General features: G+C 36.1%; 1 protein-coding gene across 3 annotated transcripts in view; it reads right to left on the bottom strand.

Annotated features, from left to right (window-relative positions):
- Positions 1 to 982: 982 nt before the first annotated feature.
- Zmat1 (zinc finger matrin-type 1) overlaps positions 983 to 25,030 on the bottom strand; it is a 57,200-nt gene continuing 33,152 nt past the window's right edge. For all 3 annotated transcript variants that reach the window (XM_015989744.3, XM_006996417.4, XM_015989747.3), the window contains 6 exons: positions 17,425 to 17,531; positions 16,124 to 16,225; positions 15,861 to 16,035; positions 14,284 to 14,349; positions 7,029 to 7,128; positions 983 to 3,553 (listed from right to left, as the gene is read on the bottom strand). In XM_015989744.3, the coding sequence (XP_015845230.1) occupies positions 2,230 to 3,553; positions 7,029 to 7,128; positions 14,284 to 14,349; positions 15,861 to 16,035; positions 16,124 to 16,225; positions 17,425 to 17,531 (1,874 nt within the window). In that variant the 3' untranslated portion in view covers positions 983 to 2,229. The remainder of the gene's footprint in view (positions 3,554 to 7,028; positions 7,129 to 14,283; positions 14,350 to 15,860; positions 16,036 to 16,123; positions 16,226 to 17,424; positions 17,532 to 25,030) is intronic.

The raw sequence follows: 25,030 nt of genomic DNA, 5'->3' as shown, positions 1-25,030 counted from the left end.
CCCAGTTTACTCACAAAATATGTGATAGTTTTGAATGTCTCCAACAGAATTGAGCACAAAAAGGATATTCAAAAAAGAATCTGCCAATTCTAGAAATTCTATCAATTCAATTGATTTCTAACGTTTTATGTGACCACAATGTGTGTGTGTGTGTGTGTGTGTGTGATCAAAAGAAAATTTGCCAGCATTATGGATGAAAATTCAGTCTACTTTTTCTGTCTTACTATTTTTTAAATCAGTATCTCAAATGTTTCTTTAAAGAGAGTATTAATACACATATAAATTTATCTTATACTAAAAGTATCATGGAAGAGAAATTGATTTTATGATAACTTAACATTCTTTGGAATAATTCACTCATCTAAGAATAAATCCAATCATCATTATGTTCTACCTTCTACCTGCCATTAATTCAAACCTCAGAAAAATATAAAATTGATTGCCCAGATGCAGATATATCACCATCACATTTGGTATGATTTTTGACAAGATTAGCATATACAGGGCCTATGATATTTTATATTTTCTGTCTCTGGACTGCATATTGGGTTCTGGTGGTATCTTTGCAAAATCATGTAGCAACCAGATGGCACAACTAAGATCATAATCCTGTGATTTGGAATTCTTAGGCTTTTACACTTCCTACTATAGCATAATAATGCTCAAGTTCTTACAGAAAGTACTGGTCATTAAACATAGTGCACTAGAAGGAAAAATTAAAAATCACATAATTTAAAGTTAGCAAACCCCCACAGTCCTTAATCACTTATAAAAATTTTCTCCTTCACTTTCAAGCTGATGGTCTTTTTCTAACCTAAAGTTGAACTCAAAACTGAATGCTAACTTCTACCAAGCAATCTGTAAAATAAATGAAATTACAGCTTCACTGTGTGATCTTCCTAAAAATTAGTTGCAAACTCCATTTTTTGTTCTTCACGTGGGTAGAACAACCATCTTTTGATGGAAATGATCACAAAAAGTATTTAGAAATTAAAACACTTTAATATAAACATTTTTCAGAATATAGACTGATTTCTATCAGCCCTTTGGAGAACATTTTAAAAGTATATATCATCTAATTTATTATACACGAATTTTCCACTTTCAGAGCTAGAAAATACAAAAATACACTGCAAATTAGATTTAACAAAAAGCTCTAAGTTGCTTCATACATTTTCATTGGAGAAAACAGAAACATTAACACACAATAGTAGTAAAATACCACCAATACAAACACAAATTCTAAAAGGAATGGGTTCTGTGAAGTCTGGTCGCCCACAGGTCTGACCATTCTTCCAAAATCAAACAAGACTGGGAAAAATTCAGGGCGGTATGGCTGTAGACTGCTTTGTAATTCACCATTTTAAGTACATTATTTCCATGAGCAAACAACTCATTTTCATTGCAACTTGATGGACCAAGTAGAAACACCTCTACTTAAGAAAACCATATTATATATATATAAGCAATAGAATAAGTTTTCTTTCTTAGAAAATGAGAGAAAGTAAGTTTCAAAAAGCATATTGAATATTTTTACTCCATCTGGCTTTTGTTAGCAATTTACTGTACACATGTACAAATACACAAATAACACAAATTTCATTAAACCAAAGGTGTTCAAACTTTCTTCAACCTTAAAGGAACAAAATGGCAAAGTAGAAAGCACTGCATATTCTGGATTTTCTTCAGTAGGTTTCTTCTTCTCCCATTCTTCTTAGTATTATGTTCTTGCTTCTTGAAGGCTAGGTTTAGACTTTGTGGCCCTTCTTTCAATTACATTTTGAAAGGAGGGAATGACGTGTGGGGTGGGGGGAGTAGGTAAGAGAGGAAAGCAGAGCAGAGGACACAAGCACATACATACACAGAGACAGAGAGGGGGAGAGGGAGAGGGAGAGAGATAGACTGTTTTGTGAACTCTTCTCTTTAGTTGAAGTGTTTGATTTTATCTAAATTTACTTGCAAATTTTCCAACAGATTTTCTTGATTCACTCTTCTGTAAGTAAAACAAAAAGTTCAAAATTCTTGAGTAGGTTTACCTCAAAACATTTTCTTAAAGGCTGGATTTAGATGTCTTGTGTTTCTCACGTTCAATTTCAATTTTTGCAAACAAAAGCCCTAAAGGTTTTTGAACTATTATTATACCTCCCTTCCCTTAACTTCACTAGCTAGTCCTGTCTTTATCTAAATCAGGTTTGTTTTCTCTTAGCCATTCTTGGGTATCCTATAAATTCAGAACCCAAGAATTGACTCATCCCAAAGGATTTCCTCTTCTGTTCTCTCTTCAACAGATTTCTTTTTCTCTTTCTTGTGCTTACGTTCTTCTTTCTCTGAGGATGCTTCATGTTTTCTTTTCTTTTTTCTATGCTTGATTTTTTCAGAACTGACTCCAGCTTTATCTTCCTCTTCTTTTGCTTGCTCGATGTTCTTCTCTTTGTCTAAATCTTTATCCTGATAGCTCCTTTTTCTTTTATGCTTGGACTGTTCCTTCTCTGGCCTTTCTTTCTCTTCCCCCAGGTGTCGCCTTCTCTTCTGATGTCGTCTTTTATGACTTGTTTCCTGGGCACTGGCACTGTCATATGGGGGCAGCAGCTGCTTGTAAATGTCATATTCTACACTGTGGGAGCCAGGGTTATTTTCTTGCTGACTAAGGCTCAGGGGAACAGGTTTTTCTGAGAAATAATCTCTGGTGAAATGATAGTAGCTATCAGAGTCTAAGCTCTGTTGGCTCTCATAAGCTGGTAAATAATGAGGTAACTTGTTTTCTATAGCTTGTGAATTGTTGTATGGATCGGTGTAAGTCTGGAAAGTCTCACATGGGAATCTTTGCTCAAACATTCTATGCTTAGATCTTCTGTCAACCATTTCTCTGTAGTCATGAGTTTCAACAGCACTATCAATTCTTCTAAAAGAAGTCTTTGGCTTGAGTTCTCTAGATTCCTGCACCTTGTTGTAATCATCAAATTCATTTTGAAAATCATCATTTCTCCTCCTTGAATGAGGTGGCAACCAGTGAGGTAACTGGCCTTCCACTGGTGAACCATTGTATTGTCGCTGGTAGGTCTGTGGACTCTCAAATGAAAATCTTTCCTCACATACCCTTTGTCTGTGTTCAGAATCAACCCTTTCTCTGTACCTATGATCCCTATACCTATAGTTTTCTGTCATCCGTCTAAAACTAATATTGGGATCAAGTCCTCTGGCCTTCTGCCCTTTGATGTAATCTTCAAGCTCATCCTGGAAAGAGTCATATGTTTTTGACTGTGCTGGTGAACAATGAGGTAACTGGTCTTCTACTGCTCGAGAATTATTGTATGGTCCTGGGTGTGCCCAGAAATTTTCAAGTGGAAGTGTTTGTTCAGGCATTTTATGTCTGGGTCTGGAATCAACCATTTCTCTGTACCCATGGACTTCCAAATAATTATCTTCCATCTTTCTGAAATGAGCCTTGGACTCTAGTTCTCTAGATTTCATTTTGATATAATCTGCACATTCACCTTGGTAAGACTCTTGCATCATCTTTGAATTCTTTACTTGACTGATAACATGAGATTCTCTACAAAGAAAATAACACAGAGTTTTGATTACTATGAATATTATCTTTGCTCTAAAATATTAGTTTAAACAAACTCTACAAAGGCTAAATAAAAATTTAAAACTATAAAAAAGATAGTCAGATATCTCTCCAGAATTTCACAAATTTTATGCAAAAACATTTCTTAGAAGATGATAGAGTGGAGACACTGACACTTTCATTTTCTCCATGATATTGAATTAAACTCAGAGATGAAGAGCAGCAAGGAGAGGGAATGCTGTAGAAAGATACCAGAGTGTAACAGCAGACAATAACAAAGTCAACTACAGGAATACTGAATGTTGGAGCTGTAAGAGATTTAAGTAGAGAACCATAATACCAAATGCACAGCAATCAACTATGGATAAGGAAGGTGCCCCTCAGTGGGGCTCTTAGCAGAAGAGAGAAGGAAACTCTTGGTGAGTTCCAAAGTACAGAAACTAGAACCTTGCAAAAATACAGTCTAAGATGGGATGCCTATGATCTTATTAGTAAGCTGGCCCCAAAGAAGGAGTCTCCTGTATTTCTCAGCTTAACTCATTGTTGCTGAAATGAAGAACTATCTTAAAAGGTTCATCTCATGTTGTCCAGCCTTACTTGTGGATGTATACACCCATGCATTTTAATATTTCTAAATTCCAACTATCCCTGTGATTCACTGAATATATACATTGTAAGACTAAAAAGATCAAGAGACTTTAGAGTTAAATTGCACCATAAATCAAATAGACTAAGCATACAGTATTTGATTCAACAGCTGCTGGATACATAGTCTTCTCAACAGCTTCTAGAATTGCATAGCCACGGAAACATTAGAGAGAAAATGGATTTGGAGCATGCTTCCTAAGAGGGAATCATGCCTACTGCTCTAAACCTGCTCCAAAACCCATAGCTGAAGAGGTCTTAGACTCTGGGAAGGGATGGTAAGACAGCATCAAACCATCCTCTAAATGTCTAGGTTTATACCCACAGACAAAGGCTATTCTCTGCCTTGAACAGAGAATCCTCTCCTTTGCAGATAAATGCAGAGACCCATAGCTGCCCAAGATGCTGAGAATAAAGGCTCAGCCCTAGACTAGACATTTACACCACCCACTTAATATTCAAGGAATACTGGGGAGGATGGATCAGAAAGAATATTAAGTTCCCGTGAGTGGGGAGAGGGGCTAAAAATTTTATCTTTTAAGCATAACACAGAAGTGACAATTATGAACTTACAGCAGCTGTGTATACCATTAACCAGGTCCACAGAAGTTGGGCCCCCCTAACAGCTATGAAGAGGAAAAGGATTCATGAGGTTCTACTACATACTATTGTCAACCAACAGATTCTTGGAGAGGGGTAAGCATGGTATCCAGATGTGTACCCAATGGTGATCACATAAGGTTCTGATGGTTAGTTCCAAACTCAAGATCATGCAGACAGCCCTAAATAAACTTTGTGGGACACCAAAAAGAACCAAAGCAAAGGTGATTAGTAGGGTGTGTGGGGTGTGTGGGGTGGGGGTAGGGAACAGAAGAGATATGGAGAGTAAAAAGAATACATAGTGTACATGTACAAAATTGTTAAAGAACAAAATTTACTTATTAAAGAAGGAAAACACAAGACAACAAATGTTGATGAGAATGCAGTGAAAAAATGAATATATATTTTGGTAGGAATGTAAATTAGTGTAGCCACTATGGAAATCTATATGGAGGTTCCTCAAAAACTAAATGAATAACTGCCATAAGATCTAACTATATTACTCCCAGATATATACCCAAAATAATCCTATGTTGCTTACAGGAGAGATGCCTATACAGCAATACTTAATGCAATACTATTCACCACAGCCAAGTTACACAATAGTTTAGGTGACCACCAGCAGATAATTAAAAAATATGTTGTGATGTTCAAAGAAATACTGTTTAATCACAAAGAAAAATAAAAATCATATTGTCTGCTGAAAAAAAAAAAGATAGACATGGAGATCATGGTGTCAAGGGAAATACCCCAGGCCGAGAAAGCCAGAAAGACAAGTCTTGACTGTTTTCTTTCATTTGTGGGATCTAGATATTTTTTAAAACTCCCATCACAGTATAAGAGGGGCCATTAGGGAAGAGGGAGGACATTAGGGTAATGGGAGAATGAATATGATCCAATTGTGTTTTATAAATACATGAAAACATCACAATGAAACAAATTATTTTGCATAAGAAATACATGCTAATAAATTTTCAGGCCTGGGATAAAAATGGAGGATGGCCATAAGAGTGGAATGATCTCATTCTACTGTAATACCACAAATATTAATACATGTTGGTATGTGTGGCTAATCACCATTAATAACTAATGTCCTAATAAACTGTGTAACATTTTAAAAACCAGTTCTTTGATTAGATATACAGATGTGACAGGTTATTTATTTAAAATTCTGAGCTTTTCTTTTTAATGTCTAAAATGTAGTTCCATTTGCTGAGTCTGACAATTTAGTTGCTATGGTGGTTTGAATGAGAATGGCCTCCATAGGTTCATGCTTGAATACTTTGGTCCCCAGTTGGTGGAATTGTTTGGAAAGGATTAGAAGGTGTGGCTTTGTTGGAAGAGGTGTATCACTGGGGGCAGAATTTAAGGTTTCAAAAGACTCTGGCCATTCTCAGTGTTCTTTCTCTGCCTCCTATTTGTGTATCAAGATGTGAGTTCTCAGCTCTTCCTGCCACCAGGCCTTTGCTTCATCATCATGATTTCTTATCCCTCTGAAACCATTAATCCCAATTAAATGCTTTCTTTTATTAGTTGCCTTTGATGATGGTGTTTTGTCATAGCAATGGAAAAGTAACTAAGACAGCTCTAAGTAATCACACTCCAATACTATAAATACTTTCTTATAGGATAAAATAAGATAAAATAATAAATCTTACATTTTGATTTAAAAATCAACAACCAAAAATATATAAAACATAAATGACCCTTTGCTCTGCTACCAAAATTACCTACAGTACAATTGCCACTAATTTCTCCTCATCTTAAAACCATCTATTAATAGTGACTAAAAACAGATGTGGATTCTGTATTCTAGGTATACATCATGACTTTTGTTCTTAACCATTATATACATCCTTGTAAAGATGATGATTAGATCACTGAATCCTTGGAACTAAGAAAACCTTTTGAGATGCCTTGTATTTGCATGGCTAGCCTGAAAAAAATGATCTTTCAGCATATCTACAAAAAAATAATGTTGTCTATTCAGGAGGGGGTACCAATTTGCCAGACAGATCTGCCAGTTCATTACTGTGATTAGAAAATATCCTTGGCACTAGTGTGTCTATGTTACAAATACCATCTACCACTTCTAGGTTCAGGTCATAGGAATTGAATATCTAGAAAGTTTGATAAGTATATTAAAGAGCATTTGACTAGAAACTTTGGTCTTTGGTAACATGAAAATGTTTTTTTGGCAAAAACCACTTACTTAATTTGATGTTCACTTCCTTGCATGTGGGACCGGAACATATGTAAAGATGTAAAGGTGATACTGCAGATATGGCATACGTAGGTTCTCATTCTATAGGCTATAAAAATGATAGTTTAAGAAGATAAATATGGAAACACTTAGAATCATACAATGTCAGTTATGGATAATCATTTATTAGAGACCCTCTACTTGAAATTTCCCAAGAAAGATTGGTCCCAAGACATAAAATCACTTGCTGATACCCACAGAGACAAAGAGTAGAGTTATCATCTCTTAGCCCATGTCTCTACATTTAATGCACAGAATTCTTTATACTATACAGTATATCTATAGTCTGCATTTATTTCCTAAGAATCTGCTATCTGCTTGCTTGCAGTTGCTATATATACTGTTTATCAAGGACCTCAAACTTAACATGGTTAACAAACTTAGTATTCATTGTTCTTCAACAGCTTTTTTTGCTATTATTAAATCACTGTTGTTCACTATTTACCAAAAATAATTCCCACAAATTTTAGAAAAGAAAATCAGTGAGCCCTGTGCATAGGATAAAAGTTCAAAGGAAAATTCTGAAATGATAGTTGCCACTTAAAATGAGTAAAAAACAAAACAAAACAAAAAACAACAAAAATACAAAACTGAAACAAAATTCTTCCCCCAAACAAACTGTTAACAAAAAACCCAAAATTATAAAGAGGCTGTATAACAGCTCACTATTCTGCTTTCAAAATAGAGTTAGAAGCAGGAATAAACTTATTTTATAAACTTATTTTAGAAATCCTACCAGCCTTCCACTTTCTTCTTGGTCAGAAGAAGAAGGTGAACAACTTTCACGAGACAAATATAAAATAAATACTATTCTAGAGACAAGGCAATAAATTGGTACCATATAAATTTTAAGGACAACCAAAATCTCCTTCCTGTAAATCAAACAGCAGCTTAATCAACTTAAAGGATGATAAGTTAATCATATTCAAGTGTATTGACCTTTGTTGAACAAAAATTATTTACAGAAGCAAGAGACTACTTGCAGGGTAAAATAAAAATAATGATATTGAATAACATGTTCACTATTAATACATATTGTTAATGACCAGCAATCAACAGGTTACATCCAAATTTGAATGAAGGTTTTGATAAGAATACTCAGAACATCCTTTATACAGAAAACAATCTTTCAAAAATGGTGTTAGTAAAATTGATTATCTACATAAAAATATAAGTAGATTTCAGTCTCTCACCAGTAACGTTGGTCAACTCAAAATGGACTAAAGACTTAAATATAAGATTGGCATGGGGTAAACACGTATATGCAGGCAATAACAATTGATGACAAAAGAGGCCATAAATTTCAAGGAGAGAGGGAGGAATATATAAGAGAGCTTTGAGGGAGGAAAGGGAAGGGATCAAGGCTGTAATTAAAATATAATCTCAAAACTAAACAACAACAAAAAGACTGACAGCTATGAAATTACTAGAAGAAAGCACAGGTAAAAAATCCAGGATACTGTAATACACGAGGACTTTTTGGAAAAGGCTCTCAAAATTCAGGAAGCAAATGCAAATACAGACAAATAGGAGTTTAAAAAATGTTAATGCTCCTGCATAACAAAGAAGCACACAACAGAATTAACAATCTACAAATGGGAGAAAATATTGTGATTTGTGTGTATAACAAGCAATTGATATCCTGAATATATAAGGAACCAAAACCTCAGGAATAACAACAACAACAAATCCTTTGGTAATTTCTCAGAAGGAGACATCCAAATGCCCAATAAGTACATGAAAACCACAAAACATCACTAAGCATCAGGTAAATGCAAACTGAAAGAACAAGAAGATGCCACCATACCCAAAGAAGAATGGCTAATATAAAAAAAAAAAACCCTAAGGATAGGAAATGCTGGTGAGGATGTGGAGAAAATATTGGTAGAAACCTAAATTAGAATAGCCATTTAAGGCCGGGTGGTGGTGGTGGTGGTGGCGGCGGCGGCGGCGGCGGCGGCGGCGGCGGCGGCGGCGGCGCACGCCTTTAATTCCAGCACTTGGGAGGCAGAGGCAGGTGGATCTCTGTGAGTTTGAGGCCAGCCTGGTCTCCAAAGCTAGTTCCAGGAAAGGCACAAAGCTACACAGAGAAACCCTGTCTCGGAAAAAAAAAATAGCCATTTAAAGTGCCACTTATCAAATAAGAAAATAATTACCATATGTTGTTGTAAATACAGTATTAGTGTATATCCAAAGGAACTGAAATCAATATGTAAGAGACATATGCATTCCTATGATTATTTTATATTATTTACAATAGGCAAGAAATGAAACAATTCAAGTGCTCACCAATTGTTGAATGGATAAAACATGATACACACAATGAATGTTATTCTGTTATGAAAAAAATACTAAAATCCTGTCTCTTGTGACAACACAGAACTGAATATAACTATTTTAGGTGATATAAGCCAGCATGAAATGTACCTTCTGCCTATGTTAAATGTAAAATATTTAGTACGATGGAAGTTTAGATTAGAATGGTCATCACCAAGGCCAAGGATAATAGGAAGCAAGGAAAGGGTGTGTATAGGTTGGTCAATGTGTACTGTTAACAGTGAGATGGGGCAAGAAGGTCTGGGGTGTTAGTCCATTGTACGGTAATTACAGATAACAATTACAACCTATATATTTCAAAAAGCAAGAAATGGATTTTGTAAAATTTCACTACAAGAAATCATAAATGTGCATGTAGAGGCCAGAGGGCAACTTAGAGGAGTTAGTTCTCTACTTCAACTATGTGGTTCCAGGAACTGAGCTCACGTTGTTAGGCTTAGCACCAAGCACCTGTGCCTGATGAGCCATCTTGTAGACTACCTGGACCAATCCTATAACCTGTCTCTACTGCTTCTTACACCCTCCACTCTCTTATCTAGGAGACTTCTCCTTGGGCCTGTGTAGCTCTGCTACAATCATTTCTAAGTTCACCTAGAAACTCAGCTTTGTTTGCACCTTTTAAAAAGTCTTACTTTAATTTTTAATTATCATACACAAAGGAGTTTAAGAGACAGAAGCTGCCATATACTTATGGTTCCAATAGTGTTAACATGTGAAGAGATAGTAATGGAAATGTAAGGGAAGTACAGAAAAGAGAAATAGTAGATTTGGTGATATTTGCTTATAGAAAGCATATAGGGAATTAAGCAGTGAGAGATTTGAGTGTAGGTGTCTAATAGCAGTGATACTGGCAAAGACAAAAGTTTTGCAATTTAAGTTGGATTTAGACATTATTTAAGATATATTATTAGATATGTTGAGTTAATAGTAAAGCTGAGACATCTAAGTGCAATAGTGGAGCTAGAATTAGTAAGATAACTAAAACAAACACAACATTTAAAAAATACATACATACTTTAGTTCTCTATTAGTCTTGTAGCCAACCCTAAGCTTTAAGAGCTGAGCTAGATTAGAGACTTAAGCAAGCAGTGATAATGATGAAGAAGGAAGATCAAATATAGAGAGACATGCACATAATATCAGATGAACAGAGGCAAAGCTAGATGGAAAGGAGAAAATGAAAATAGTGGAATAATTAAAGTGCCATATGGTATTCAGTTGCCTTTTTCAAAATGTTATGTATAGAGGGGTGTTTTGCCTTCATGTCTGTGTGCTGTGTTAATGCAGTGCCCATGGGGGACAGAAGAGGGTGTTAGATCCTCTGAGAATGGAGTTAAAGATAGTCATGAACTGCAATGTAGATGCTGCGACTTGAACTCAGATCCTCCACAAGAGAAGCCAGGGCTCTTAGCTTCTGAGCTATCTCTACATCCCCATAATTTTTCTTAAAACTGGCTCACTTGTAACATGGAATTCTGTTGTCAGTGTTCTCTGAAATTCTCATTAGCTAATTTAGTTTCTCTAGATATGTTTTTGTTGTTGCTGCTGGTTTTCTTTTTGTTGCTGTTGTTTGAGAAAGGGTTTTGCTATGTAGCCTTTGCTGGCCTGGAACTCACTATGTAGCCCAGGCTGGTTTCAAACATATAGTGTACAGTAATCCTCCTTCCTCTCCCTCCTGAGTACTAACACTGTAGACATGTACCTCCATGTCCCGCTGAACGAGCTGTTTTCATACTGCTCAACTGTTTATGCTCAGGAGACAGGAGGTATGACAGGGTACATCTCTTCTTTGAGCACTAGCTTCAGAGATTAGTGGAAAATGCTTTCAGTAAGGAGACTAAGTTTTACTGATGCTATTTCATGATCAGGTAAGAACATCACCCAAATTCTTTTTGCTGCTAAGATTTTTGTCAACTTGACACAAGCACTAGCGTCATCTGGGATGAGGGAACCTCAATTGAGAAAATTGACCAGATTGGACTGCCGGCAAGTGTGTGGGGAACTTTCTTGATTTATGATTGATGTGGAAGGCTCAGCCCATTGTCGACAGTGCCACCCCTTGGCAAGTAGTGCTATTTGTATAAGAAAGCAGACTGAGCAAGCCATGGTGGCAAGCCAGTAATCAATATTCCTCCACGGTCTCTGCTTCAGTTGTTGCCTCCAGGTTCCTGACTTGAATTCCCTCCATGGTTGACTACAAATGCTAGGCTCAAACAAACCCTTTTTTCCAAAGTGCTTTTGGTCATGGTGCTTTATCACAGAAAGCAAACTAAGATATTCTTCTTCCCTCATTCTAATAGCCTTGACATTTCAGAGTACTAAAATGCTATCTCCCACAGCAGCAACAACAGTCCAAATACTTCTCATTTAGATTCAGTTCAAATTTACACAGAAGCCACACATTTCAGACACTCTCAGCTCACCAGTAGGAAAAATACCCAACAAGGGGCAATTCATCATTTCTTCAGACATCTATTTTTAAAATACACTGCTACTTGTACTTTTATGCTTACTTAAATCAATGTTCTTTAAAATACCAGGTAAAACTACATGTCCCTACAAAATGTTTTAGCACTTTGAACCACACTGTGTAGGAAACTGAAATAGTACAAACAAAGGGAGAGCACTTGAGATAAAGATTCATTAATAGTTCACCAATTCATATATTAAATGAATCTCTAATGAGGTAGGGACATTTCTATGCTTGTTTTTATGTCTAGTACTAGAAACAGAGATGAATTAATTACTGGCATTTCCTCCCTTAAAGACCTTAAACTGAAATGGGTGGAAAAACATGTAGAGAGACAAGTAGACACACAGAAGGAGAGGTAGCCTTAAGGGAAGTAAAAGGGTGTCCAGGTAACATCAGAATGTTTAAGAATGAGTATGAATCAGTCAGAAGCAGGTTATAGAAATATTTCAGGCAACAAGGTATGAGAAAGAGTACAAATAAAAGAAGTAAGGTAATTGTTTTTGGAAGCAGGTACTGACGTGCATAGGTAACAGTAGGTCAGTAGTAGAGGACAAGCATGAAGAGGAAAAGAAAAAGAAAGAGAGAGCTGTGGTGTTTAGATTTCACCCCTAGAAGTTGGAGAAACAGTGAAGAAATTCAAGTTAGACAGTGCCATGGAAATAATTGTGTTTTGAATGAAACATTCCAGTAATTTAATTGAGAGTGCATTCATGGAGACAAAACCAGTGGGAAGGAAAGTATTTAGAAGGCTATGGCTCTGTGTCTTCAAGTTTCTTAAGCACAAATCATTTATAGGTCTTGTTAAGTAAATTATGAAGAAGTAGGTCTATAAGCAGGGCTGAATAAACTCTCAAATGATACCAACAATGCTGGTCCATACCTCACAGCCTGACTAACAAAGCTCTAGGAATATGTAAAGACCTATAGCAGTGTAGGAAGAGAAGGGATGGAGTTAAGAGGACAGTAATAATTCATGAAATAAAACAACCACAACTTGGCATTTCATTTTAGAAACTTATAATGGTGTGGTATTGAGGAGTTGACAGTTAACTTTAGGTTTTTACTTGGAAGAGTATTGATTTAAAATGGCTTTGAGGTGTCCAAGTGCAATAATATCTCCCATTTTGACATGTAGTCTAAAGATTGATGGACAGGTTATGAAAATACAGATGACAGGTAAAACCAGGGGAATGCAAAGAATTGTGCTTGTAGAGTCAGGGCAATAATGGAAACCTGGGAGCACCTAGATCTAGGCAATGAACTGACAAAGAACTGATATAGAAAACAAATAAACAGAAACAAAGAAGAACCAGACCCTGAGGAGTTGTGCAAGGCAAGAACAGAATTTTACGAAGACAAGAGTAATGAACATTGTCACATGGAGCATAAAGTCTATCTTGTAAGAACAGGTGAAATACAATGAGTTGAAGAAACGAAGGTATAAGAGAGAACAATGAAAGGGCAATAAGATACACTAGTAGTGAAAAGGTGCTTGTACGTGGTGGGTATGAAAAAATAGAAGAACAGATATATTTCTCCAGGCAAGGCCAGTCTCTATGTTGTACCTGAAACTTTGCTACCCTTTCTTAGCTCTAAACCATCTGGTCATTTTTGAACCTTTCTACTTCTATCAGTCAAAATCATAGAAATCTATGGACCATGATGTTTCATTTCCTTTGTTAGCAAAATGTGTGCACAAAATATATGCCCATAGTCTTCTGCAATAAGGTATTATTAACTAGTCCACATAATTTCCTCTTTGGGGAAAATGGCTTATTGCTATTTGTACTAACGAGAATGACTAATTTAGCACCCCAGATGAATATTGTTGTATCATACTAATTTGAAATAATTCCTTAAAATGACATGGAAATACACACACACACACACACACACACACACACACACACACACACACATTCTCTCTCTCTCTCTCTCTCTCTCTCTCTCACACACACACACACACACACACACACACACACACACACACACACACGTATGATTTTAACATTAAGAGACATAAAAGACTTTCTGGCTCTCATGTCCTAGAAAAACAAATCAAAATATATGGCCTTGATTGCTTGAATGCTACCAGTTCTTGAATCAATAAAAAGAAAGTGGTTACTAGTATGTTTTACAAACTACAAACGTCCTGTGAAAGAGTATAGAATACTTTTCCTGTTTGTCATTTGTATTGGATTTGCTGGAAGACATTTCTCTGCTATTTAGCTAGAAATGTTCTTCTAGCTTCATTTCTTTTTGCTCCTAATACAATGTTGTGGAGCATTAGCAGATTATTAAAAGAAGCAGGAAAGAACTTCCACTATCTGCTTGGATTACCCAGATCCAAAGTGCTGCTAGAGGAAAAAGGAAGAGTTTTGTCTTTATTCCTACCTGGAGGAGGCTTCACAATAACAGACTTTAGGAAGGTTGGTGCTGCTGAAGTAGTATTGGGTTTATCTGCAGAAATAATTGTAATGACAAATTAGCAACGTGTGATCAGATAGTAGAACTGCACCCATTGTACAGTACTAAAGAAATTCTCTAAAAATGTACTATCATTCTACATTTCAGCACAGGGCGTCTGGATAAAGGAAATTAAGTTGTGAAGGCCCTTCTGTGAGACAAATGTTAATATCAGTCTGTTACCTAGTTTGTACACTAAAGACATGGGAAGGAAGGAATATTTTACATCCAGTATTGTTCGGCCATTTTCATTTAAGGAAATAATAGAAGCATGGGAGCCATTTCAAGATTATTCTTTTGCAATTCAAAGGGTAAATTAGATGGCATGAACTTCTAGGTTGATATTTTTCTTGAACAATGTATCTAGTCTGTCTTGATTTGTGATGTTTATACCAGAATGAACTCTCAGCAGTTAATAACTTGAAACTATATGTATTATTGTATGTCTCTTTCAATTACTCTCCTCCTTGAAGCAAAAAAAAAAAAAAAAAAAAACGAATTTGGGAACTGTAGGTAAGACATTTACAAAATGGTTTCTCTTGTAAGGCACAATGACTCTGTCCCTCTTTAAATGAACGGATAGGGAAACAAGTATATGACAATTTGAGAGACTAGACTAAATAAAAAATTATAGTTTAGCTTATTAGAAATAATAAATTCTAATAATATGCTGAGGTAATGACTTTGCTCTGGACAATACCTATATGATGTGCTGGACATGAATGCTGATGAACTTTTTTTTTTAGTAATGAATGCCTTAGTGACATAGTGTTAAAGCTCCTAAGAATCCGAAAATTATTTATTCCAGCTGATCAATCATCATTTTTGTGGTAGCATGTGAATTTTTCAAAATATGAGCTGTTTTCCAAAATGCACTCTGCCAGTTCAGGTAATTCAGTAGAAGGTCTTTCATTTGTTCATTTGAATATTACTAGAGGGAAGAGGTAATGTTCTATAACGCTCTGTACCTTTGGGATTTAGCATACTGTAATTATTCTCTGGTACTTCATATTTATAGAAATAAAATAATAGACCATCAGGATTATAGGAGACTCGGCAATTTAGTTTGTTTTTCACAGCTTTGGTCATAAGCATACTATACAGTATATGCAGTATAGCATATAACTATACTATAGTGAAGACACTGATCTGAATAGACAAGTGAGATGAAGTTTGAGAAAGTAGTACACCAAAAATTATGGCAAGGGGGGAAACATAATAAAAAAATCCACGATTTTTGATTTTTCTAGCTGCTTATTGCTATTTGTAGCTTATAGCAGTCACTTGCTTTATGTGGATTTAGTAAACTAAATAGTGGCCATAATATTTCTTAAAATTTAGTTAGCAATTATCTCCATAGACAAGGACACAAAAAGTGATTTACTAAACAAAAGAGCAATCAAGTTGTTTGAACTGTAGTAAAAGTTTGCTCCCCAAAAGGGATGGTACAGTGTGGGGAAAATATATATTATGTATTGGAGACAAAGAGATGAACAGAATCTTACCCATCTTTGGTTGACATCCTGATGGAGACACTCTGTCATGTTCTTCCAGTAATTGCTTCTGATTTTGTGGATGGCTCTTTCCCATATAGTGAGACTGAGCAACAGCTGAGGAGTCAAAACTCATGTTGCAGAAACCACTAAATTTGTTTCTGTTGACTTCTCCAATTCTGTACACCTGTAAAAAGCACAATCAATTCTTTTTATTTTGGAAAGATTAAAAAACTTACAGTTCAGAATTATAGCATTCAACATAGACAACTCACCTGAGAATTCTCAACATGCATGCTCACTTTTCTACCAGGCACTTCATTTTGTTCCCCATGCACTTGAAAATAGAACTTAACATTTTGAGCATGTATTTCACTCTGAAAAAAAAAAAAGACATGACTTTATTTCACAATAGACTCTCCCAGAGAGTGTACACCTCTCTGAATGTGAGGTCAGGAGACATCAGTTTTAGTAGTCTTCTCATTAACTTCTTTTGGAGGCCAGGGCCTTGAACAGGCTAGGCAAGTGACATACTTTTGAGCTACATCCTCAACCCATGACTGCAATAACTAGAAAGAGTTTCACTCCTTTCAAATCTCTAAACCTCAGGTAAAATGAAAATAAAATGATTCTACAACTTACAAGTCAGTATTTTTATGTTTGTATTATCATGCTAGTTAAACATTATAATGGGTTTCATTATGATATTTTCATGCATGTGTATATTTTCATTATATTACCGATTATTTTTTCTTCTCCAGGGCCTGCTTGTACCCTCTTCCCAACTCATTACCTCTTCTACTTTTGTGTCTTTTTTTTAAGATTTATTTATTTATTACATATACAGAAGAGTGTGCCTGCTCTCATTACAGATGGTTGTGAGCCACCATGTGGGTGCTGGGAATTGAACTCAGGACCTCTGGAAGAGCAGTCGGTGCTCCTAACCTCTGAGCCATCACTCCAGCCCCACTTTTGTGTCTTTTTATGTGTACCACAGTGATCTTCATTAGGATTGCTACATGAAGATTAGTAAAAGATATTTACAGGACTATGAGCACCTTATCAATGACTACATCACTGCAGAAAATGTCTCCCTTTCCCAGCAACCATCAACTGCCAATAGATGCACAGGGAGTGGTGAGGCCTCCTGATCTCCTGCCTCCTAGCACCTGTTAACTGTCAATGGATGAGCCTGTCCAACTTCAATGGCAGGATGCTGACAAGTCAAATCTGTAGTCTACATTTAGTATAAAGGGAGACTCTAGGAGTTCTACAGTATTGCTCAAACTTGCTAATACCTACATTATATTCACTACAATAACAGAGAAAACAAAGGGAGGCAGAATGGTGTAAAGAAAAGAAACATTGCAGTCAAAACCACTGAGTTTAATCTAGATTCCCTAAACTTAAATTTTTATGTGACTATCTTTTTCTGAGCCAATATTCTTGTCTGTCAAATAGAAATGTTACCATGTTTCAGGTTCTTAAATTAATCAAGTAAGATGACTTATAAGAAGTTGAATTGCTACACTTAAAATATGATTTCTCATCCTTATTCCCACTGCAAGTAACCAACCTCATAATGTGAAATCCTTTCTGATTCAAGCTGCAGTACCACTCCACATGCTTGACAAAAATCATCTGTAAAATATGCAGATCTTTCTTGTTCATCACAGGTGGCATCTATCAATAAAGTAAAGAAAAATTCTATCAGATCAATGAAATTTGAATTAATTAAATTTTAGTGTTTGGGAGTATGTAGTAGCAGCCTTTTCCTCTAATATGTTATTCAATGTGCAATATGTGTGTGCATGTATATACACACATACACACATACATATTTAATGTATAATATAGCAATAGTTACCAAATTAGAATGGCAAGGCCAGGGAATAACACTGTAAAGGAATAGTTAAATGTGTGTGTGTGTGTGTGTGTGTGTGTGTGTGTGTGTGTGTGTGTGAAAGAGAGAGAGAGAGAGAGAGAGAGAGAGAGAGAGAGAGAATGTGTGTGTGTGTGTGTGTATTTCCATGTCATTTTAAGGAATTATTTCAAATTAGTAACTTCATGAACTTTATAGAATGATTTAAGGAATCAGTAATGAAAGGCTGGATTAAAAAATAGCCTTGATATTTTGTTTTTCAGAAGAAAATCCTAAGAAATGTAAGACAATCCCTAAGGTACATAAGACTGTCATATACTTTGAGATATGGCTCCAGTGTTATTTAAAAATCACAACTATATATGATAGGCAAATCTCTCTCATCACTGCAAAAATACCAGGGCACTTATTTGTATACACAGATCTCACCTAAGTCTTCCTCCAAACATATAAAGTAATGTTCATGTACTACAATCAAGAAGTTTATGCTGTAGTGCCTGTGTCTGTAATAAAAAATAGCACATATAAAATAGTTTTATATCTACACTTTAGGTTCCCACCTCTATCTAATGTCCTAAACAGCTTCAGTGTATTCTGCTGCCAATGCTTATTAGTTTATCTATAGGTTATTAATCAAAATAATCATACTTTTGCTTATTATTTGGCTATTTAAATGAGTAAGTCTGTATTACACACACTTTCATGGATGATATACTGAATAAATAAAAGTTTTACTAAAATACAATATACTCCATTTCTAACAATGATAGCATGAAATATACATATATATACACATAGAAAGTTATAGAATGATTTAAGCTAAATTTAAATGTATTTATCTCCGGAAAGTGGGGCAGACAAGAGAAGTTATCTTAACATTTTACTTACTAGTAGGGATTTCTATATATGGTGAGGATAGATAGCAGCAAAATGGTAGGACCTCAATTCAAATTCACAAAATACCTTTGCAGAGGTTAAGGAAATTAGGCTGTAGATTATAGTACCTGGGTGTATTTCAGAAATAAAATCTATTGAATAGCATAAGATGGAAACTTTCATTTACCTTGATCATTTCTTCTCTAATCCTAGGTGGGACAGAATGAAGGAAGATACTTTGTGTATGAGGAAGAAGCAGGTAACGAAAATCATGTTTTACTTTGAACCCTAATAGTGGGCACACGTTGTTAAAACTTAGCACCTAGAAGGCACTCAAAGGCTCCAGACTAGTCAGGCAGGTGGCTCCAGATTGAGTTTCTAAGCCAGCTCTGGGAACTCTCTGGATCCTGCCATCTCAGGCTCCAGGGCAGTGCAGTAGTTTCAGTTTCCAGGCTGCTGTAATGTCTGGCCAATCTCCTCTTAGCATTAGACTGACCTCAAACACCAGACTGACCTCAACAGCCTTGGGTTTCAGGCTAGCCTGACAATCAGGCTGATTCCTGTAAGTCCTGCTCCATCAGGCCAGCTCACATGGACCCCAACCTCTTAAGCAAGCTATTGTGGACACAAGCTCCAGGCTTGTACTTGTAGACAGAACCTTTAGCTTGCCACAGTGCCAACTAGAACATTATACCTCTAGGTTAATACCTGCAGCATCACCCTCCATGCTAGAACCTGCAGTCCCATGCTCTAGAAGACTAGTGTTCAGGTCTGTCCCACTAGATCTTAGAGCTGGACACCTTCCCACATACCCAGGTTCCAGGATTATTCTTATATAACAAGTTTCAGGCTAGCTCCTGGAGCTCCACGACCTATACTATGCCCTTATACACCTAGTCAGTCCCCAGGAACTGAAGTTCCCAGATTTCAAGATGCTCAGCACAGGTACAAGATCCAGGACCAACCTTGTGGACCCAGACTCTAGGCCCATCCCTAAATGACTGACAAGTAAGTCTATCTACCACACCGGATACAGATTTCAGGGTTAATCCTGAGAACATGGGCATGCCTATTTGCTGACCTAAGCAAGAAAGTGCACAAGGACACAAACAGTGAGCCTTATAATGGATCACATCACGTGGCTTGTCAGAAAGTTTTGGACAGGTAATCCCTTGATGGCAAAATAATATTACTACTGATGGAAAATTTCTTGAGGAGGAAACTGTCATTCCCCATCTGGGAGCCTCTCCCACTCTTGGGAGTTCTTTTTCCTTAATAAATCTGTTTACTGTATTTTTCCCCTTCCGAATCGTACTGTTAAGACTTACTGTCTTCAACTTATTTTCTCAAATAAAGTTTGGTCTATTTTTGTTTATCAAATGGCACAATATACCTGGGTTCAAAATCTCAGCCATTCCCTTCACTTAATCACTGTTTCCTAACAATTCTGACTTGTAATATCATTTCCTATCTACTTATTCCTTTGAATTCCACATAACAATACTTTAGTTCACACCCTCCATATATTCCAACATGATTTAGCTTTACTGATCCTAATTGAGCTTAACTTCAAACTATTATGTTACATATTCTGGAAGGAAGTAGACTAAAATGAAGATAATTGAGGATCTTTTCATGTTAAACCCTTTGACCTTAACACAAATGTATACAGTAAATGGCACTTTGTACATTTTGAGTTAGGAAAGTGGGAACAAATGAAATTGAAATAAAGTGCCATGTTTTCTTTGGTGGAGCGGGTACATAAACCTTTGTTTTACTTTGACTCTTTCCATTATATATACACAACTGTTATACATGTTGGAAATGACTAATCCCTAACTCCAAGGAGAGTAAAACTGAATAAGAAAGATAAGATGTGTATGGAAAAACTATAATCCCCAGACCAAAATGTTTCAGGTGATAAAAGATGTAAGAGAGTACAGTACATTCTTTCTGAGGGAATTGGGATGGAAATTATAGATAATAAGATGTTGTCTAAGCTTTAAAATACATGTAAACAATGGAATCTCACTAAGCCATAAATAAAAATGAAATCATGACATTTGCAGGAAAATGGTTGGACTGGAAATCATGCTAAGTGAAATAGGCAATATTCTAAAAGACAAATAATGTATGTTTTCTGGCATATGTGGAACCCAGATTTAAAATTATATGTATGCATATAAACCTGTGTTTATATGTATGTGCATATGCATACATGTATATATGCAGATCATCAAGCTAGAAAGGGGATTGTGAAAGGGGAGGAAGAGATCTTAAGGGGTGAGGGAAAAAGAGAGACAAGGAAGCAAAATGGGGATTACTTTCAAGGGTGGCAGAGAACCAACCATGGGAAGCACAGGTACAGAGGAGGGCAATGGGGAAGGGAGACAAATTAGAACAATGTACAATGATACATATAAGAAAATGTCAAAGGGAAATAAACACCTTACTTTGTACACTAACTAAAAATATTAATACATAGCTTAAAAATTAATAAAAATAACAGAATCAAAGTATTTCAAGGAGGGCAAGAGAATAAATAATAATGGAAGGCTCAGAATGGAATCAAATAATGACAGGCTACTTTAGGCATTTGAATTTACATTAGAGAGAAATGAGTCGCTCAACATGGGTATATCAACTAACAGTCAGTTGTAGGCTTGAAGCTTAAACCAGAAAAGTGGCCATAGATACATAAAGAAAAGGCCCATCTCTCAAAACCAAAGGACATTAAAGGCTGAGCTTAGCTTTTGCTATCAATATGGTGGACATTTAGATCTATTGCATTTAAGCTTAGGTAATGCTGTTCCTAATAAAAGGTGGAGATTCAACCTTACCATCTACAATTATCATCAGTGGCAAATTCTTTGTTATTATAGCATGAAAGTGTTGAAGTTCCAAGGTTAGAGTATAAAAAACTGAAATACATGAAATGAGAAATTATAGAAGATGAGTGGTGATTCACTCTTGAAGCATACTTAATATACCAACCATTTGTTATAATTCCCAGAGAAATCTGCTCAATCCTGTTAATTAGTCACAATAGTCAAGGTGTGGAACTACTCATGATGCCCATCAACAAATAAATGGATAATGAAAATATTTATACACAAGGGTTTCATTCATACATAAGAGTGAAATTATGTCAACTACAGGAAAATGAATAGGATATGTTAAGAAAATTATCTAGACTCTGACAAATAAGATATTTTCTCCTATGCAGAATCTAGATTATGTCATATATCAAATCATTTATTAAAGACTAATGTTAAATCATTAATTTCCCCTCCATTTAATGTACAATTAAATTCAAATGCCCTAATGAATCCTATCATTATTTGGTTCCAATCTAAGCTTTCCATTATTATTTATACACTTGCCTTACTTGAAATACTTTTATTCCATAATTTATAGTAACATGATATATTTAATTTTATTTGTATAAATATATGACATGAAAGTCAAAGACTGAACATGTCAAGTGAGGAAGGGGTCTAAAAGGGAAATAAGGGAAGAGTAAAAGAGACTAATTTGGAAAAAAACTACAAATATTAAATACATATTTGTCAGAAAGAAAGGGACAAAGAGAAAAAGGAACTAAGTCAATGGAGGGTAAGAGGAGGTAAGCTTGAATAAATCACAACAATATGTTTGTATTAAAATGCCATAGACTGGCCGGGCGGTGGTGGCGCACGCCTTTAATCACAGCACTCGGGAGGCAGAGCCAGGCAGATCTCTGTGAGTTCAAGGCCAGCCTGGTCTCCCAAGTGAGTCCCAGGAAAAGGCACAAAGCTACACAGAGAAATCCTGTCTCGAAAAACCAAATAAATAAATAAATAAATAAATAAATAAAAATAAAAAAAATAAAATAAAATGTCATAGATTATTTTGTATTCTAACTCAACAATACCAATATCAATAAAAAAAGTCAAACAAAAATATACTTAGGATTTACTTTAATTTTATCTAAGTAGCAAGTTGTCCTAATCAATTTAAATATTATTGAATCTCAAATTTTTGGAACTCATTATTATGTATAATTATTTTTATTCAGGGTTTCAGGGTTGGGGATGGGACTCATCTGGCAGAGTGTATCATATCCTGGGTTCAATCCCAAGCATTGCATAAATCGGGTATGGGGATAAACATCTATAATCCTAGTACTCAGGAACTAGAGAGATATTAAGAAATAGCACCAAAACCCACACCTAGAATTGATGATTCAATAGTTCTGGGGTGGGGCTCAAGCTATAGACTGCTCAAAAGTTCCCTGGCAATACCAATGGTGCTGGTATAGTACCAATTCTTTGAATACTACTTAGAGCTTCCACTGGATCTACTTTGTTTTCCTAACACACAGTAAGTATAAATCCCCTTCCTTCCAGTATAATATTCATCCAACATTTAGAATTATGTTTTTCTTCTTTCCCTTCTTTTGTGAATTAACTGCAATTCTTTAACCACAATCCCCTTAACAATGTCATAATGACCATTAAAAAGGGGCCATCCCTTTGTTGTTGTTTTTGTTTTGAGATGGTGTCTCATTATGTAATTCAGGCTGGCCTTCAATTTATATCCTCAGTCTCCTAAGTGCTATTATTACATGTGTGATAACTGCATTCTGCTCCTTTTTTTTTAATTCTGAAAAACATAACATTTAGCACTGCCACCATTTTAAATATATTATTTGGCAGTGTTAAGTATACATAAACTCTTATTTTGAATACATATATTCTGCTAACATTAGCCCAAGACAACTTTACGCAATATTGCTGACTCATACTCGGCGGATTTCTAACAAATACATGGTTCTATTCCACCTGGAGTTGATTAAACTGCTCCCCAAAGCAGACCCAATATCTATTTATATTACTTCTATTTACATTTTGTCTTGCTGCGTTCAACTAATCATTTCAACCTTTTAAGATCCCTTTTTGGCTAATGAGATGGCACAGAGGGTAATGGTGCTTGCTGCCAGGCCTGAAGTCCTGAGTTGGATTCTCAGAACCCACGCGATGGAAGGTCAGAACTTACTTCTACTAGTTATCCTCTCACTACCACATGCATGCTGTGGTATACGTCAACACACACCACTTCCCCCAAATTAAAAAAAAATAAAGATTTTTTAAGTCTTAAATTTGTTGTCAGGGGGATTGTGGAAGTTGGATTTCTTCTGAGAACAAATTTATTGTTCTTAAGGCCTAGTCTATGCTGTCCAATTTCCCCTCAAGCTGCATGTCCCCCACATTCATCATGACTCGAATTCTATCTGCTCAAAAGTGAAATGTGGGGGCTGGAGAGATGGCTCAGTGGCTAAGAGCACTGGCTGCTCTTCCAGAGGTCCTGAGTTCAATTCCCAGCAACCACATGGCAGCTCACAACCATCTGTAATGAGATCTGGTGCCCTCTTCTGGCCTGTAGGCAAAACACTATACATAATAAATAAATTAATAAATCTTTTTAAAAAAGTGAAATGTGAAGTTTGCAGGATTAGTGATCTTCTCTCAGAGTCACACATTTACTATGGATTAGAGCCAGGATTCAAATCTCCTTCTGCCCAAGCATTCCCTGAAAGCTGCTTCGTAAATGCGTTGAGGCATTGAATGCCAGAGTTCTTTAGGCTGGAAGCTCAGAGGAGAAGCTGTTTTGGCTGAGAGGCTATTGGCATCTGATAGCTGCTGGGAGAGGGAGAGTCAGCTTTCCTGATAGCACTCCCTAGTAGGAAAACTTTTTTTTTTTTTTTTTTTTTTTTTTTTGGTTTTTCGAGACAGGGTTTCTCTGTGTAGCTTTGCGCCTTTCCTGGAACTCACTTTATAGACCAGGCTGGCCTCGAACTCACAGAGATCTGCCTGGCTCTGCCTCCCGAATGCTGGGATTGAAGGTGTGTGCCACCACCGCCCAGTGAAAACCTTCCTTTTAACGAACTCCCTTCCAGAGAATACTTGGGCCCCTAACCTGAGAGGTGTCTGTCAAAGAATTGGGATTTAAGAACTGAGGCATATCTGGAGAAACCTGAGGGATGTTTATCTTCCTTTTTTCCTTTTTTCTCCTTATACTTTTCCCATGCTTCGCCCTCTTCCTTATTAACATTTTTGGTAGATGGGTAAATATGAACTTGTGAAGATCCTTAATTTCAAAGGAAATGAGTTGTAAAAAGCACCAGACCGAGAGAAACAGCACTGCCAGGTTCATTCTGCTGTTAACTAGTTAGTTGTTGGACAAAGGCTAACCTTTCAGATTTCTATTGCTAAAGTTTATTTTGTACTTAAATTTATTTCATTAACTTTTGTTTTGGTATCATGATGTCAGTGATCATCCCTTGAATAACACTTAGGAAGATTATCTGAAATGAAAGAGTAGTTTTATGACAAATTATAAATGGTATCAGATAAGAGAGTTCATCCATTCAATGTAATGTTTT

Source organism: Peromyscus maniculatus, chromosome X (assembly GCF_049852395.1).
Source record: "Peromyscus maniculatus bairdii isolate BWxNUB_F1_BW_parent chromosome X, HU_Pman_BW_mat_3.1, whole genome shotgun sequence".
NCBI classification, from domain to species: domain Eukaryota; kingdom Metazoa; phylum Chordata; class Mammalia; order Rodentia; family Cricetidae; genus Peromyscus; species Peromyscus maniculatus.
This window is presented reverse-complemented; position numbering and strand designations above follow the sequence as displayed.